A 19,070-nucleotide genomic window follows, 5' to 3' on the forward strand; every position below is an offset into this window, starting at 1 on the left:
TTGGTAATACTTACCACTTGATGCTTTGCATCCACATTCCACAGATGCAAACTTTGATCCTTTGACCATGTCACCAGCTGGTAGTCACGAGACTCTGAAAAAAAATGCTGGTATTGCAGCATGGCTCTTTTTAGTCTGCTCTCCTATACAGCGAACAAAAAAAAACATTAAATATGGAGCCTGGGAGCTGTCAAAACGATCTGCTCAATGCACAAAAGCTGGCCAGTAATGTCAAACCGACCGGTTTTGGTGACAAAACTTTCACATTGCAAAATACCCGTTAATTTATCCAGTTTGCGATGATGTTTTATAGAGCTTTCCAACCTGGGCTCACTAGACTGATATGTGCATCTGGCGCTACCAAACGCTCCCTGGGTGTTGCCTTATTGCTCACTGGGCTGCTGTACACACCTGAAGCAAGCACGGTAGAAGTGGTAGCACCAGATACACAGTGAGCAATGTGGCAAAGCCCAGGTTCTTTAGGGTTAATTCCAAAGACGATATTTTACAGCTACCAACCGAATAACAGCACGGATAATGTTGACAATATAACGCCTGTATTCAGCACATCTTGAAGTCATTCATTGACTCACTTGCCAACTATTCTTCCATTCACCCGTTCCCTTTGCTCAATACCCAAAAAATGCAGGAGGGTTGCATTTTTATATTACGCTAAGAACAAATACATGAAACCATGCCATAATAAAGCAAAACTAAGCATAAAAAGCCAAAGAAAGAGCACATGCAAATTTAAGTGGCAGAAAAATAACAATGATTACACCAAGCTACAGTAAAAGACTAGTAAAAGAAACAAGAAGCTCTTAGAAAACTTCGAACATGTGGATGCGTGTTTCACAAGCAAAACAATCAAGTTTTAAAAGATCGAAAAAAGTAGACAGTTACATCATGGATAGTCATACATGGCACTTACAAAGAATTTCATGGAAGGCAAATTTTATGCTCCTCGTAAAAGTGCATTGCAATAGGCTATTGTACACAGAAAATATAAAACAAAAATGTGTGCATTAGTATGTGCTAACAGCATCAAAACTGCCTTAATAAATTTGCCCTGCTATGTTAAACTCCATGCCACAGTCAAACTTCAGTCTGATGAAGTTGTTCATGTTAAACATTATTTACAGACAGTGTACCTTGCATCTAATTAAAGAGAGAACCACAGAGTAAAAGCATTAAGGAGAAGAAACTACACTTCAATTGGTGGCCAAGCAGCGTCACTAGCATTCAGAGCCAGCAGCATGTCGGCATCATGCGGAGCCCAAAGTGGACATTGCCCATTTCCTGCCCTTGATTTCAGCTAGGATATCAGTAACTCGCATTTGTTCCCTGACCCGCTCTGCTCTCTTTTTATATTTTAATGTTACCCCTTCCCATTTTCCTTTCAACAGCTTACTGTTTTGTCATCTATTTGATTTGAAGCCTTTTTGTTTGTTTTTGTTTTGTTTGAATCCGAAACCACACGCAGTCGTGCATGAAACGAACGAATTGGAGCTTTTGCCGACACTGCGTGTCTCTGTCTTGGTTTTCCATTGCCCTATGCGTCACATTCCGTGAGACTGGCTGCTTCATAGCGGTCAACCTACGCGATGTGCAATGGTGTAGTGATTTAGAATTGTCGTCCGCATGTCTGCAGTCTGCATGTCTGCATGTCTGCATCTCTTGAAGCATTGCTCCAAAATGCTTCAAGAGATGAATGAAACCACGTGTGAAGTTTACGCTGGTGCGTTATTAAACAAGGATATCGCCAAAAACCACGCTTATTGGTTTTTGTGACTCGGGGTCGGAAGGATGGAAAATAGAGCAACATACAGTCGCAGACAGAATAATAGACAGACCACACTTCCACGTTCAAACTTTTCTGTCACGCTGCATAATAGAAATAGAAATGTTTGCTGCCTTTGTGTACAACAGCAGCGGTATAAAACCTGATTTTACAAAGTTCCCTACCTAACGAACAAATTTTGATTCCCCGGAAAGTGCCCATAGGGTTGAACCCGAAAAAACGAAACAAGTGACCACTGAACCCAATCTAACGAAGTTTTCTGGGAATAATTAAGTGAAGAAAAAAAAAAAAGGTGACTTCTCACTTATATTGCCACAATGTTTCGCAGCTTATTGGCAGCGTGCCAACAGTAACATCTAGGTGGCCAAGACAGGGCCCTGGTTTTGTTTTCACGGGGCTGCAAGCTGCGCCGCTGAGCGTAACAAAGGACTCGGCTGTCGGCGAGCCCTTGAATCCATTTTACCAGATGCCGCTTACATGCACAAGCGATTTGGGCCTCATTCGTGGACTTTTCATACGTGCAGGCATGGGTTCTCAGCAAAGACGATGCCGCGGTACAGATTTTGGGTGCAGCTACATTACCATTTCACATTTAGAAGGGCCGAAAAATGCGTTCCTCCATTTTACGAATTTCCAGATATAACGAAATAATTCATGGCTGCTCTTCATTTCGTTAAATCGGGTTTTAACTGTATGCATGAAACATTGATTACTTTTCACAAAGTATCACATCAGAAGACTTCGACAGTCAGAGTGTGGCCCATATTATTCTGTCTCTGACTATATGTGCAGTCATCTTGGCGACTTTCGCTTTTCGACCTAAACGGTCGCACAACTTCCGCGACTCACAAGTGCAATTTTGCGAGTCATGGAGGTCACACTATCGTTTAAAAGCGGCAGTCGCGGGACAATGACACAACGTTTCAATTTCCAGCCTTGTGACCACGCTTACAGACAGTCGCACGCCCTTCGCGACTAATGTGCGGCTCTCCGCAGCGCAAGTTTGGATGCGCTGAACACCGGTTGCCTCTTCTTCAGTTTTAAGGCGAAAGCCTTTTATAGCTCATACTCGCGGCCAAGGTCACGTCCGGTGTAACGCTGTCTTCCACGAATAACGCGGCAACTAATCAGGATAGGAGAAAACGAATGGTAGCATCAGACAGAGGGGATAAAATGCAACCCCGATGCCAAGTTTGATGACTGTAGAGTGATTAGTTAATTAATTATAGCCAATTATAGCGAAGAAAACAAAGAAAACAAAATTCATCGATATAGCGACAGGAACGGTGTGACGTCACGTCCACCGGAAGTCGTCACAGCATAGAGAAAATTATCACACAGTGGGCGGAAAAACGCCGGATTGCTGTCAAATTAGATTGAAAAATGTGTAATTAAGTGTAATAGGGGATATTCAAAATTCCGCAAGTGCGCTTTCCCACATAAATATGTTGCCACAAACAAGATGGCCGACTTCGCTATAAAGGAACTATGTGGGCTACAGGACAGGCGATAAAGGTGTGGATAGAATGTAAGAAACGTATTTTGGAAGAATCAAACAAAAAACCAGTCTTTCTTGCTTTGTTTCAGCTGGAAACGCATGGTCAGCCATCTTGTTTGGGGCAACATTGTTATGCGAGAAAGCGCACTTGCGGAATTTTGAATATCCCCTATTAGTACTTAAGATCACCGAAAGATCTATAATTAAGGTAAAAACTGCTCAAAAATGAGGAAGAGTGGATGATGACGTCACATCAGATGAAAGGACGTCGAAGCAGTGTGATTCGCCGCCAAGCAACAACTGCCCATCTGCTGCGCATGCGCAGCATGACATCACCGCTTCCTCTCACCACGCTCTTCTCCTCTGTCGTGAAATGAATTCAAGTGGGGCAAATTCAGATCCGTGCAATGAGTCGCAAAACGGCTTTCGCTTCCCCACACTTAAGAGATATCTAAGTGCCTCCAACGAATTTTTGAAGGTGAGGAAGAGGCCTTCTATAAGTTCGGGCTCCAGAACAGAACAGAAGGTGTTGGCCGCTGTCTCAAGAAAGAAAAAGCAGAAGGTGAGGACAGAATACTTTAGAACAATAAAATGGGGTGGTCTCACTACATGACTGCTTCCCGATCGCCTGGTGAAAATCTTGACCAATCCAACTGGTTTATAGAACAATTACCAGTTGGACCCGGCACGGTGGCTCAGCGGCTTTGGCGTTCGGCTGCTGATCCCAAGGTCGCGGGTTTGATTCCGGCCGCGGTGGCCGTATTTTGACAGAGGCGAAATATGAAAGATGCTTATGTGCTGTGCGATGTCAGATGGTCTAAATTAATCCGAAGCCCTCCCGGAGTGTCCCTCATAGCCTGAATCGCTTTGGGGTATTAAAGCCACACAATCCAAGCTGTTTCCAGCTGGAACCAACTGAAATGAACTGGGAATTGTTCCATAAACCAGTTGGGCTGGTTAAATGTTCACCACATTCTGCTCAGTTTCGCTAGTTCTAACTTTGGTTAATTCAAACTTAATTGTCATCCCCATGGAGTTCGAATTAACAAGCCTTTACTGTACATTGTCTTAAAATTGCAAAGTTAATCACTGACCTTGTCGTGGCCGCCTCCAGCCAAACTCAAGCACCACATCAGAGTGTGCAAGGAATGTTCGGATTGGCATGCTTGTACGAAGGCTACTCCAAATGACCAAGTTCTTGTCTCCTTTCCGAAGCTTTGGAACCAAGGCTGTCACCATACCATCTCCAAAAGGCTGGAACAAGATTTACTTGTTACGCTCTTGGAGACTGCAAATTGCTGCTTAGAGTATTCACAGAACACACAAAACAACAGGACAAAATATTTGACATAAAACCACCCTTACCAGGTACCTAGCTCTCCAGACAGGTGCACCAGCTTGAAGCATGAATTCAACCCTCTTGGGGTTGGTCACATCCCAGAACTGTAACAAGATAGAGAGCTCACAATCAGTAAACACAGTTTAAATTCATAACCATCTTTCAGTTCTAACTGGCAGCACGGGTATAGCTTCACTCTGCCCACCAGGGGCCGTATTCTGTAACAATCCATTTCCTTTGGCTGCGACGTCAATGTGACAAAAGCAACAGCAGGTAGGAAAGCAAATGGCTAATTGCAGACACAGCCAGTTTTGTTGCAGCACCACCACTAGCCAGCCTCGTGCCACTGCATCCAGTCCGGCTGAGTCACATGGACCACACTGTGCCAATTCATTGCAGAAACGATGCTCAATTTCTCTCCCAAGGTTGAATTAGTGGCAATAAAGATTTTCTGGCGTGTCTAATGTGTGGTTATGCTCTGTCACTCGTGGGCATCAGCGCCGGTCAGCCAATGAAAAATAGACTTGAGTCTTCGCTAATTACGACTATGCTACAGTTAAAGTACAGAGCATTGTAAGCTGCCAGAAATAACTATTTACAGTCATAGTAACAGCTATTCAGTAATCAATGAAAACGTCTCATAACTTTCAGAATGATATCATTTTTAAATGACGGAAAAAAATTATGTGCAGTGCTAGCAGATATTGGCACCAGAAATTCAAGATGCAGGATATCCACACCTTTACCAAACAAATAAACTATTTGATACAGTGTTGGTCAAATGTTTAGGGGAATCCCCCAAGGTGGAGTAGATTTGTAATAAGGGAGTAATTACTCATTGGCATCCACCCAAGCACAGCCTTACGGCTACAAAGGAAAGCTATACAGCTTCACCAAAAACTTCATAGTTAAAGAAAAATTCTTCCTGGCCTGGTTCAAACCCGGGACCAATGCTTCACCGGAGCAGTCGCTCTACTAAATTGAACCGGCCGGGATGACTAGCATATGGTAGGGCGAGAGCAAATTGATCAATAACCCGAAGTGGGAACAGTGTTGGTTAAATATTTAGGGGAATCCCACCAGATAGAGTAGATTTGAAATAAGAGAGATTACTCACTGGAATCCGCCCAAGCGCAGCCTTACGGCTACTTAGTTTCCAGTTATTGATCAATTCGCTCTCGCCCTACCATATGCTAGCTGTCCTGGTTAGCTCAGCTAGTAGAGCGACTGCTCCGGTGAAGCAGTGGTCTCGGGTTCGAACCCCGGACCAGTACAAATTTTTCTTTAACTACGATGTTTCTGTGGAAAATGTATAGCTTTCCACTGTAGCCGTAAGGCTGCACTTGGGTGGATGCCACTGAGTAATTATTCCTTTATTACAAACTATTTGATACAGTTACAACCATGCAACTTCAGCATTCAAACGCTGAAGTTGAAACAGACCTCATTTTATTGTTTATTCAATTAAAAATATATGAGTTGGTCTGCTGATATCACTTCTTAAATTACTGTAAGGGTCACTGCAACCCTATCCAAGAACACTACGCAGCTTGCCGAAGACCTCCACAGCTGAAAAAAAAACTGACAAGACGGTTACCAATGTGTAACGCAAGATTCAGAGACAGCTGTTATGGTATTTACACTTTAAATATGTTGAGGCAGACAATATGAGAGCAACTTCATATCTATACAGTTCTAGAAAGCTCTTTTTAGTTTTCCACGTGGTCGTTTTTCTACCAGCTCTCTTCTCCAGTCTGCCGCTCTAGGCACGCACTGTGTCACCGCTGAACCTCTCCTCGGGCGGCGCATTTCACAGCAGCTGCCACAGATGGACCATTCTAAGTTCCTCTGCTCTCGCCATGCTCTCACTCCTCATTCCATGGTAACCACACTTCAGATACTTGCCGTGGTAACCAGCCTCTGGTTGTTGTGTATTTCTACTCTCCGCTCACCCTCCTTCCATGGTAACCCTCCTCCTCCTCTTTCTGGGATAACTACCCTATGCGGAGTTCCCATGGCAACCAACATCCGCTCGCGCCCTTTGCTCTCACCATACTTTCCTCCTCCCATGGTAATCATCCTCCGGCTGGAGATTCCTCCACTCTGCCACACCCTCCTGCTCCCATGGTAACTACCTCCCGAATGGTTCCACTGGCAAACACCCTCAAGTTGCATCTTCTACGCTCTCACCATACTGTCCTCCTTCCAGGTTAACCACCCAGAGCAACCGGTCGCGCCTTCTTACAGTCTTGCCATACACCCTCCTCCTGCCACGATAACCAGCCTCCAGATGGTTTTGGAGGTTACGCTGACTACTACTACTACTACTACTACAACATAAAACCCAGGAACAAGCACTCAACAGCTGTCACTGCAAAAACTTTGCCCTGGCCCACCTGGCAGCTTGGTCAGCTTTAGCGGGGCTTGGAATCATAACCTGTCTGAGGCATTCACTCTATCAACTGCGCTGACCAGGATATTTAGCAGGTTGCAGGGCAATGACAAATCGACGGACAACTTGGTATGGGAACTATGTTAGCCCCATGGACATTGGACTAAATGAAGACAAATTTTGTCCTAGACCAGATAAAACTTTTTTTTTTAATTGTGACGATTTTGAGAAAGATGTGCAGTTTAACTCTGCAGCCATTTGCCTGTTGCTCAGTTAGATGTCAAGGACCTAAATAGATGGACTATCATCGTGGCCGCTTCGAATTCAGCTTCACCCTGCCAACTGCTAGACATCGTGGATTATATGCCTGCCACATGAGAAATTTAATGCCATTTTCATCAAAAGACATTAGTTTAATATAATGCCATTTTAGAACATGCTGCTACACAGCTAGAACTAATGATGACATTTGCTAATGACTACTGCCATGGACAAAAAGTGGTGGAGATAATATATCTTAGTATGTGCTTCAATATTTGTGAAAGTTGAGAGGAAGCAACCTAAAAATCTATACTGCACTTTTGAATGCCTTGTAAGCAGCTTGTAAGCATAGCTGCATCAACTTACTGAAGACGACTACAGGTTTTCCCACTGAATTTGATCCTAGTGCCAGTGTAAATAATCTACGCGCTGACTGATATAATCTGCATGCCATGTAATTTAATCCGAGTGCAAAATATTTAATCCACACGCCAGCATATTTAATCCAAGCGCCAACTCAAATAATGCAAGCGCCAACCAATTTAATCCCAGTGCCAACGCAAATGATACGAGCGCCAGCTGCTTTAATCCAGGTGCCAACCAATTTAATCCGCATGCGGAAAACGAATGCGGTAGAAGCACAGAACAAGAATGCCAGAAATAAAGCTGAGATAATTTTTCAGGCCATGCGATGCCTAAGCGAAGTGTCCACATATTGCATAGCTTTCATCAATATTATCTCCAAAATTGCCTCGATACAAGTGTTTTAAAATGACGTTTAAAGCGCACAATATCAGCATTAAAAAACTGCACAGAGGCTCAGTGCTATGGCTTACTGGTTCTTTATTATGTTTATAGAAAGGAGGAAGGCAGAAATGCACGAACTGTTTATAATGGAACATTAAATTCACTGTCTTCGATAAAAGATACGATTGTTTTGTCAAACAGTCAAAGAAAGTGTTAATAAATCGTACCTAATTTAGTCCTACGTAGTTTACTTAAAACATAGTGACTGGCTAGTTGGTTCTGCACACTGGAAAATTGCAGCGCAGCAGTAACAAGGACGAAGTCAAAGCTTTCCTCAGCGAGCGGAGAGACTTGGTGCTCATCACTCCGCCCGGATTGACTAAAAGGGAGCATCGGCGCAGTTTGTTGGTCGACGCTGCTCGACAACTCTATGCAGCAAATACAGCGAGTAGAGTGCGCTGCTTTCGACCGCCATAACTTTTCTTTTATACCAGCAGCTTTGCGTGAAGATGATATGTAAAAAGCGTGAGGTCACGCTTTGAGCCACCTAATGCCCCCCAGAAAATAAAATTGCATTTCAAAGACGGCCCCTTCTGTGCTTGTGCAAGCCTAGATTGTTAGTAACCTACACCGCTATAAGGCAGCCGCCAGTAGCTATTCTTGACCTAGGCTGTAAGCTCCGTATTGCTTCGCTCACTTTTCCTTCTAAAACTAAATAAGCCGTAAAGTGAAGAAACATTACTCCGGTTCTGTGACTCGTCCCACCTGGAAGAACTCTGCATTACACTGCTACCTTTGTTTCTGATAGTGGTGTTCAATCTTTATCAGAGCCTCCCGAAAACATTTTGCACTGGTTGCATGAAAACAGCCGGCAGTATGAAAACTGTATGAAGGCCGTAATTGTAACTAGCATGCAGATTCAGAACATAAGACAACACATAATCAGCAGTGCTTGCCCAATTAATTAATACATGACAGTCACAAGCCGCAAGAGTTGCATCAAATACTGACGTTTAACAGCTGCCAGTGGCTCTTTGATGTTGCAAAGTATGCGAAGAAAACGAAATAGTACATGAGAATGTGACTCACAGGCGTCGCATGGTCTCAAAAATTATCTAAACTTCGCTTTATTCCAGGCATTCGTGTTGTGTGCTTTGTAGTCTTCTACCGCATTCGTTTTCCTCATGCGGATTAAACTGGTTGGCACCTGGATTAAAACAGCTGGCGCTCATATTATTTGCATTGCCACTGGGATTAAATTGGTTGGTGCTGGAATTGTTCGAGTTGGCGCTTGGATTAAATACGCTGGTGCTTAGATTAAGTGCTTGGCACTAAGATTAAATTATATGGCATGCAGATTATATCTGTCGGCACTCAGATTATTTCCACTGGCACTAGGATTAAATTCAGTGGGAAAACCTGTAGTCATCATGAGCCAAGACAAAGTCAAGCTAAAGTTAAGTCAGCACTCAAGCAGCAGGCATTAGCGATGGACGGCGCATCGCATGAAGCTGATTTTCAACGACAGCAATGTGAGGTTATTGCTGCCCTTCGGTTTACGGACAGTTGCTGCGACAAATGACACGAACAAACTCGGTCACCGTCAACACATGCACAAGCACACACAGGCAGCACCCAGCATATAAACAAACAAGGCCGCCCAATCAATCACTCAATTGGCTGGCAGCGAGAGTGGCAGTTTTTAGTGCACGAGCACTAAAACCCCCAATCTCACATTTCGCTGATGGTTATCTGTCCGAAGCCTCTCCCCGTGACCTTTAGGTTGCTCGCGAGGAGCAACCTGGGTCTCACAAGCCCCACCGGTGGTAACACCTGCTATCACAAGGTAGTGGCGCATCGCTTAACTGCTGCACCACTGTGTCAGGAGTGGTACGATGACTGCCAGCAATCTAAGAATATAAAGCAGAGAATGGCCAATTCCGCATACATGGTCATTAATTTTTTTCCTTACCTCGCCCATTAAGCATCGTTAGCCCACTAACAATGATTTCGCGCTCCGCTTTCGAAAACCTTCGCCCTCCTTATGACCATGCTGCGTGTCTAGCTTGCAGTCAAAGAACCGCAGTTTCGTTTCCGATGTAGTGTTTTTTTTTTTCCCCCTGCGAGGCGAATACCCGGTACCGCGCTCATTGCCCGCTAACGACAACTTCGCCGCTAGACTTCGGAGCCTTCCGCACTGCTTATGGGCATGCTGCATCATCTGACTTGTAATTAGATGAATAAAATTTCGTTTTTGATGCAGTTTTTTTTTTTTTCCAGCAAGGAGGCATTTTTTCAGCACGCTCCAAAGACACGGCAGTGTCATATTCGCTTGACAGCCTCCGCATGCACGACGCACGCTCTAAACCATCGCAAACCTCCAGAATTCACTTTGTCTGCGATTGGTTTTATCGATGACCCCACCAGCAGAGAGTCTGAAGATACTGTTTTTTCGTCGGGATTCAGTTCTGACATTGGCAACGACGGAAACCAGCCTGAAACACAGGTGGCCGCGCTCCGGTACCCAACTATAGGGTTTCCAGTTATTATTTTGCAGCAAGAATACTATCAAGGCAGAAGTTTGATTTTTTTGGCCTATATAATTCCAAACATTTAGAATATTTCAAAAAATTTTTAACGTGTTTTTCTTTTGAGATAAAAGCGTGTCGTTACAAATTTTGTTCAATTTTTACTTAAAATCTTGTTTTTGGCAAATAATACTTTCTGTTGCAACGAACAATTTATTATTCAATTTTATATGCCTAAAAAGCGCGTTTATTCAGCTTCGTTTCCGTGTATTACATTAATTTTGAATGCAATATTTTTTACAGAAAAAAAAAAAAAAGCTACTGAAACCTACAAAAAACGATAATTTTTCCTACCATAAGGAAGATGTTAACCCATTAATGCCATCCGGTTATGCCCTTAACACAAAGTAAGTCCAATTTCACCAATCTTAGTCTGAAGCCTGTCTGGCCTTGAAAACTGAGCCTCGAATTGAAACCTACGTGAAAACAGAAGTACGCACCTAATTGGAATTTGCCCTAACCATGCTAAATTGTCCACCATTTTTCTTTTTTTACAATGCTATCTGGTGTTTCAAATGAATAAATGAATGCCTATAAAATTATATAGGCAAAATAATATTATAATGATTCCAAAGCTTTTGTACATTATTTTGGATAGATATTCTCATCGAGTCTTTGGTGTCAAGATAACACATTAGCTTGGAGAGTGCAGGCAAATGGGTTGCACGGACTCATTCGATCCCTAATGTCAATGTCATCGAATGCCATATTTTCTCATGTGGCTGCAAACAAATGTCCTTTTAAACGAATGCCACACGACGAGAATGACATTAATTTTTTCCATGTCGTAGGGGTATTAGCTTAGTTGTTACAGCAATTGACCCAGACAGGCGGCAATCCCAGGTTCGATCCTTGGGCTAAGATAAAATTCTATTCGACAGCAAAACTTTCAAGAAAGATTACTAGTTCTCCCTTCTAGCTATATTACTGCACTCAGGTGGATTATAATGCGTAAGCACTCCATTCAGTGGAATCTACTCCATCTTGAGAAATTCCTCTAAGTACATTGGATCAACCCTGCAATAATATTTTCATGTTAGGCAAACAAAGGACACATGAGCAGGCACCATCAAAATGACTCATAAATCCAACCTTAACAGTCCCATCTTGACTAGAAGTTGCTAGCTGGTTCTCACTGGTAGGGCTCCAGTCTAGTCCATAAATTTTAGACGAGTGAGCAGCAATATATTGTACAGGGCTACCACTTTTCTGAAAAACAGGACAGGCATCACAAATTAGGTAAACTTGAAAAACAGCGCATAAACCCTTTAATCACATTCATGGCACAAAGGTACACTTGCCATGCACTTGTACCTGAGAAAGGTTGCATTAAAGTAAGACACTAAAGGAAAACATCAAGGTCAGAAAGCATACCCGTGTGTCCCATATTCTCACATCACCATCATGAGATGTGGCCAGCACATGCTGCGTAATTTTATTCCACTTCACCTGGCTGGCACCCGCTAAAATGAGTAAATATTATGCATATAACCACAAGTTTTGGCTTATCAAACACAGCAGAAAACAAAACAAGAATAATCTCTAAAGAAAACAGTAACTCACTGACAGCTGATAGCGACAAATAAGGCTTTCGTAGGTCCCTGTAAACATATTAAGAGATTCAGAAATGTCCAGACAATCAAGCAAGAAAAATTAAAATAAAATTCTGCCCAACCTGCTATCCCAGATGTGGACATAAGTGTCATACGATGAGGACGCCAAAAGGCTCTCGTCAAACGGTGACCAGTTGATATCACTGCAAAAAAGTAAACAGTGGTTATGACCTGAAAATGGGCCCTGACATGCAGATTGAGCATGTACTGTTCTTTTATTCTTTGTCTGCAGACTACAGGATTGGGCCAATTCCTAACTGCCCACAAAAGTATTGAAATTATGACACCTGATATTTTATGTCATGCCAGTAATGCATGTTTTACACTGATGTTATCAGGCTACAATAAAAATTTTCTATCATAAAAGGCACTAAATGCAGTATTTTCTGTGAATGGTTGGCTACGCAGTTTGTGCACAATTTTTTCATACTCTGCAAATGCCCAATCCTTTTTATACATCAACCGATACTGAACCTCACTTAGAAAGCTGAAAAGAAAGCACTGCGCACAAAATGAAACTACAAATTATGCGACAGGCACTGCCTTTCACTTTGCTTCAAACTCTCACAGTGAGACCTTGCGTTACCTTTGTGCATGAACCTGGCTCATTCTTTCCTACTCATGCGAGACTCTAACTAGAGGAAACACTACCAGTCCTTGTGTTACCTTACAGAGAGCTAATCTGGCACCTCGTTTCATAGAAATGATCTTTATAAGTGTTGCAATGAGACTGCAGAGAGTGTGAACACAACAGAGGAAATCAGTTGAAAGACACCATTAGCCAAACAGGAAATTGGAGGCAGAAACAGCTCCCAACTCCTGGCGTGCCCAGAGGACAATACAATGAGATCCGGGAGTCCCACTCTGATTTGTGCCAGATTTTATAATGCACTGGTACACGCTGTGCCTAAACAACATGCTCACAGAGTGTCGCTGCAAGCTGCCCAGGCAAACCCCAACACGGCAAGCAAAATTCTGCTATGCAAACAACAAGTGCTGTAATCATTGGTTATGTTTGCAGCCAGTGTATTAACAAGTCAAGTGAAATTACCAACAGAATGCCACTGAAATATGCCCTTTCCACTTGCTTCAATTTAAATGAGAACTTTTAACTGCACGAGTCAAATACATTTATCTCTGCATTGCTGCTGGTACAGCCCGAAAAATCCTTTGAAATTCAGTAACTGTGGGCCAAATGTGTGCCAAGGCTTCTTGAAGGGAGATAAAAGTCAAAAGGGTCACAAAAGTATGCAAGGACAGAGCCCACTTCCCATACTTTTCCTGCTTATATACTCTGCTTATGCGTAGCACTGAAGCATCAGTAACTGAAAGCACAGTAAGAAAGTATTCATTCCAGACCTACAATGAAAGCTTACCTAATAGCTCTTGTATGAGCTTTTGAGATGGTGTGCTTTGACAAAAGCTCACCATTGCACCAAGTGAGAAGTTCCACATTTTGATTGCACTGAAAAGATAGAGTAAGAATTTTTATTCTGAGCAGCAAAAAAAGAAAAATTGTTCATAGCTTTCAGTAAGAATAATGTCTCTGCTTTCATTGCCTTGTTCAGATTCTAAAATACAAGTAAGTCTAATACCACTAGCAAATAATGGCAGTGACCTGCAATTATTTACTTTAACTACCTATATGCGAATAACAATTATACATTCTTAACGACAGCACTGAATGGTGCCAACCAACAAACTGTGCCAAGCAGGAGGTCCCTAATGTTTACTAAGCACCATGAAGTTGAGAAGCAGAGCAAAACTTTAGAATTTTGTAACAGAAGCACAATGTGTAGCTTTTAGCAAGTGCTGTTAGCTTATTAACGTTTGCGTGTTCATAAAGGCTCGCAAGCACTGCAGTTGCCATACATTTAACATGCATTACAGCACTGTGGAGAAAATGTAAAATTAGGGCTCACTTGCCTACTTTACCCACTCACAACTTCACTCAATAATAAACTAATGCGTGCTGAACACTATGCCAGTTCCATTTATTAGTAACTAGTAGAAGCCTCATTTCTGGTTGAATTTACCCCACACTGCACTAAGAAAATAGGCCAAATAAAAGTTTAGGTTAGTCTTCAAAACTTACAAATGTGAACTTATATGCCCAGCTCAAAAAGTTGATGCCTTGAAACATGATACTGATCTGACACCGTGGTGTTACAGAGTCCACCTTGGCTCAGCCGACAAATATTAGTCAAGGATTTAAAAAGCCTAGTGTGAAATAAAATTCATTGTATTGTCTTTGTAAGGCTGTATGTGATAATAAAGCTTGAGTTCTAACCCCAGCAAATCCTTACTGAAATAAATGCATGACAGAATGCAATACGTAATCTATACTACAATGCAGCCAAATTTTGGTATTTCAGACTCGAAGACCAAAAATTTGTTAAAATTCAACACAGTTCAAATTCTCTTAAAAGGGCTCTGGAGAACATTCTGTGGTGAGTACATAAACTCATTCAATCACTACATTCTCTTGTCATGAACACCTGAGCCAAATAATACTTCTACACGCAGGAGAGAACGCCCAATCATGTGCAAAAGTTGGGGAGTCCTTCTCAGCGACTTTTTCATGTTCATGCTCTCGTTCGTCGCATGCTCCTGCGTAATTCCGTTCAGAGATGGCTACTGGTTAGAGTCTTTCAGGTATCACGGAATCACTATGGCCGTGGCCAGTCAGCAGCATCGCTTTGGTGGGTCAGAAAGCTCCCCCCCCCCACTTGTGGATTTCCCACGCATGTTGGCTTTGGGGCCTGTGGAGGAGCGCCAAACTTTGACCGTGCAAAAAGTGACGAGAGGAGAGGAAAAGGCACGAAGACGCTGAAATTCATAATCTGACTGCAGATAACTCAGCCTCTACAAAAGGCATTAAATATTCTTGCTGGAGGATATTCGTGAAGCAGTGTCGTTTAACATTCCAGGAATACTGAACCTATATAGAGAGCCCCTTTCAGAGCCCCTTTAACACATTTGATGCTGAGAGTACCAAAGTGTGAGTTCGAACAGACCAAAAGATCGAATTAAAAAGATTACATTATGCACATTTGATAAAAGTGGTAATCAGCAGGGCAATTAGACCTCTGTACTTGACTTTAGCCATAACTGCCATAATCAACACCAAACACACGATACAATACAGTATCAAGGCATTTTCTATCTCATATGCATCTAAGCTTCAGTCACCAAACTAAAACTGGAACGGCTACTCACAGCTAGCAGGAATGTGTCTGCAAGATGTGGATTCCATTCTGCAGTGCTCACTTCAAACTTGCTCTGGCGCACACTTTTCTTGACGGTAGTGTCAGGGGAGTCCAAATTCACAAGAGCAATATATCGGCGCCTACACATGCCAAAGAAAAAGCATCCACAAGTTTAAACCACGCGACAACCTACCAGGAGCACAGGCCACCTTGAGCAATTCACTCCTTCAAGTGCTTACTAGAGTACCCATGTACACAGCGTGTAGCAACAGCATGCACATACCATAGCTTTGTTGCCATCTATTTGTGACCCATATGCGATTCACACTTCATATCTACAAGACACCAGCCCCTATGTATCGACATATAATTAGGAGAAAAAGTGTCTGGCCTAAAGGTCAAACTGATTACGCAGTGCGTTTATTTCCGGCACGATTAAAAACGTGGATCACCCAATTAGCAAATCAAAGAACCAAACGATAATCACAGTACCCCAGTCGAGGACGAATTTTTAAACTCAATGATTTGAGAGAGCTGTACAGCTTTCCTTTGTAACCGTGTGACTGCGCTCTTATGGTTGTTCATTGTAATCATTCTTTTGGCTGAAATTCTCCTCCGGAGATTCCCTCAACCCCGGGACTGTTGCATACCGTAGCGACAAAAACGTCAATATTAACACAATATTCCGATAAGTGGCTTAATACTAAAGTGCCGTTTATGGAAAATTTGAATATGACAGTGGCAGCTACTCACCCTGCTAAAACCGCATATTGCCCGTCCGAGTCCAGAGCCATCGCAGTAGCCTGGGGAAAAACGAAAACACATCACAGCTGTTCGCCAACTTGTAGCACGGCTTGTCGGACTTCTAATTTGTCACAGCGTTTTCAGCTATGTTATCGCTGCTTTTGTGAGCTACTGCTATCTCTGAGGTTTGAACTGACGACGTCTATTTAGCACATGACCCTAAAGTCTCGATGTTTACATTACACCAGTGAAACCAGTGCAAGTGCAGAAACTCAAACCACCTAACTCAGAAACTACGAAGCAAGCGAGATCACGGACCACTTTGCTTCTGAAAAGGATATAGCAGTGATTATACAGACATACCTGTAAATCTTTATGCTCGGAGACAACGTACGACAAATTTACTGCAGCCATGGTTGACGGCCCCTCACGGTGAGCCAGATACTCTCTTTGCTGAAGACGATAGCCGCCGCCGCCGCCGCCGCGACGTCGGCTGCGGGGTTGCTCGACCACATTACGCGGGCGGCATTCTACGCTAAATAAGCGGCACTTGTGGATGTGCACAAGGGGCATGATGAGCGCAAATTCACTGGCGGTCGCACGGAGGACCTGACGAGTGATGTTCGGTTACATTTGGTGCAGCCGGCTTCTAAAGCGACGTGTCCCTCCATGGAATGTCAGGAGCCGCCAACCACTCGTGCACACAGCTCATGCACAGAGCACGTGCACTGGGGCACGAGCGGGAGCAGGACCAGGTTGAACATTCATGTGGGTGCGTGCATTTTGTGGAGGTAGAGACTCTGAGCGGTGATTTCACGCGCATGTTCCGCTACGTGTTGGCGTGGATAATCAGCCTTAATAAAACTTCAAGGCGTTCTGGAATTTAACATCAAGGTGACAAGCTGAAGCGCATCCGCAGGAACACAAGTGATGGTTGTCGAAACAGCAAGGAGCCGACACTGGTGAGCTCGAAAAAGGGCAAAAGAAGCTGGTGCAGCCTTCTGGCCAATGCAGAGGTTCTGGCTATGAACAGCGAATCACCCGCCGCACGTGGTCGGCGTTCGGCTGCCCAGACAACACCAAACCTCCTGAGGACGTCCTCAGATAGTAATGTCCTCATCCCGCAGTACGCCTCGGGGTGCATCATGGCAAAACGTCCTCAAAATGATGTTCTCAATTGGTACACTCGCAGTTTGTACACTCGCATTAGCGGAATTCCATTGAAATCAAGCCAGACCGTACCGCAAGTGAGAGCCGCGCGCGCGACCGACGCGGCTCTCGTTGCATAAAACTGCAGGTTTAATTTAAAATAAATTTGCGTGCAACAGTGATATAATAAAGATAATTCTCACCCAAGAAATTATGTCTTCAATATGTATCTTGAAATACATCTGCTGTTTAACCAGGACTCATCCAGTCCATGCTTCTGGGAGGGGAAGGGGGGGTCGGACTGCAAGACTTTTGGCCCACATGTAGCAAATGTACTTGTCGCCGTGAATCTGCCATCGAAAAAGGCAAAATTAAAGTTCAGAGAGAGCTATAGCCATGGCTGTATGAAAAGATTGCATAAAAGCCCATGGGCGCTGACAAAGGTGGTGATGGTACCACCCACACGACCAACAATGTCCGACGGGCATCATCCGATTAAGGCTCGCACGTATGAAGTCAAATCCGGACATCTGGCGGAAAAATAACACGTCCAAATAATTAGCTGCGGTTCAACTACTGCTGGACCTGGTTAGAGAGCGAAAGCTATGGAGTATCGGGCAGCTATAAGGGGCCTGGCGTCTGTAACGGTGAGTGCGTTCCGGACACTGGATAGGCAGCGGACCCACCTGCCACCCTGGCAGCTGGCAGTTAATGGTTGATCGCGAGAGTTTGCTCAACCAATGAACGCTGCGGCCTATTGCAGCAGTACCGCGTCTCCCTCAACGTTGTCAGCGCTAACGCATGCAGCCCACATCTAGATCTCTCTCATCACCCCACATACCCATAAACGTGATTCAGGGTCCACTGACCCAAGGAGCCAGATATGCGCATTCCTTTCCTTAAAATCATCGGAGTGTAAAACATTGTCAACGCCAATGAACACAGTGAACACCGATGGCCTATGGCTTTAGTAGAACTTTTTGACGGGTTAGTTGGTACATCGTCTTGAAAGAATGTCGTACGCCAAAAAAAGGACGAAACAGGAAGGAAACATAGAACGGGAAAGAGGCGCCTCTTTCCTGTTCTGTTTCCTTCCTGTTTCGTCCTTTTTTGGCGTACGACAATCTTTCAAGCCTATGGCTTGAGTGCCGCGTTTCTGCCACAACGTTGTCAATGCCAATGCATGCAGCGCACATTTTTCACTACGCCACGTAGCTTAAAGCGCGACTGAGGTGTCCACCCTGGCTTCTTTCAGTCTCTCCGACTAACTTTCCATATCTGCCGACGAAGACGAATCCCACCGAGCCGCCCCTTCTATATATACGACGCAACGCCGCTCTGTTGTTGCATCGCGGTTTCACCGGCTCCTCCTCTGACGTCATGCCAGATGGCGCGGCGAGCGGAGCTTCCAGCTGCGGCGGTTGCTAGGCAACGGTTTAGCAACGGCTTAACTCGCCGTGCGGCCACCGGCCACAGCGAAACGCCGAGGATACGGGCAATACGTCAGTTTTGTAGCTCTCGCTACAAAACTGACGTCTGAATCGGAACGTTCGCGGGGCTTGCAGGGGACTTCCCTACCCGTAACAATTTAAAAGGCTGTCAGAAAAGCAGAATAGATAAAAAAAAATCAGTTTGCCTGATGACAGTGAGTCGGTAAGTGTCCAGTTGCTGAAACGAGGTGGCAAGAGCAAGATAAATCGAGTAGGAATACCTTTATTGGAAGATGTTG

The 19,070-nt window shown here is 43.9% G+C and overlaps 1 protein-coding gene across 3 annotated transcripts in view; it reads right to left on the bottom strand.

Annotated features, from left to right (window-relative positions):
• Positions 1-17,215, bottom strand: part of Wdr59 (WD repeat domain 59) — a 48,800-nt gene extending 31,585 nt beyond the window's left edge. The window contains exons 1-11 of one of the 3 annotated variants that reach the window (XM_089579988.1): positions 16,556-17,210; positions 16,202-16,251; positions 15,459-15,588; positions 13,616-13,704; positions 12,302-12,382; positions 12,190-12,227; positions 12,001-12,089; positions 11,719-11,835; positions 4,665-4,742; positions 4,394-4,553; positions 15-94 (exon numbers count right to left, since the gene is read on the bottom strand). In XM_089579988.1, coding sequence (XP_089436114.1) covers positions 15-94; positions 4,394-4,553; positions 4,665-4,742; positions 11,719-11,835; positions 12,001-12,089; positions 12,190-12,227; positions 12,302-12,382; positions 13,616-13,704; positions 15,459-15,588; positions 16,202-16,251; positions 16,556-16,765 — 1,122 coding nt within the window. In that variant the 5' untranslated portion in view covers positions 16,766-17,210. Of the gene's footprint in view, positions 1-14; positions 95-4,393; positions 4,554-4,664; positions 4,743-11,718; positions 11,836-12,000; positions 12,090-12,189; positions 12,228-12,301; positions 12,383-13,615; positions 13,705-15,458; positions 15,589-16,201; positions 16,252-16,555 lie in introns of all 3 variants that reach the window. The other 2 variants (XM_089579989.1, XM_089579990.1) reach the window with 2 other exon arrangements.
• Positions 17,216-19,070: the final 1,855 nt, after the last annotated feature.

This window comes from Amblyomma mixtum, chromosome 3 (genome assembly GCF_055824585.1).
Source record: "Amblyomma mixtum isolate Tamu chromosome 3, ASM5582458v1, whole genome shotgun sequence".
Classification (NCBI taxonomy): Eukaryota; Metazoa; Arthropoda; class Arachnida; order Ixodida; family Ixodidae; genus Amblyomma; species Amblyomma mixtum.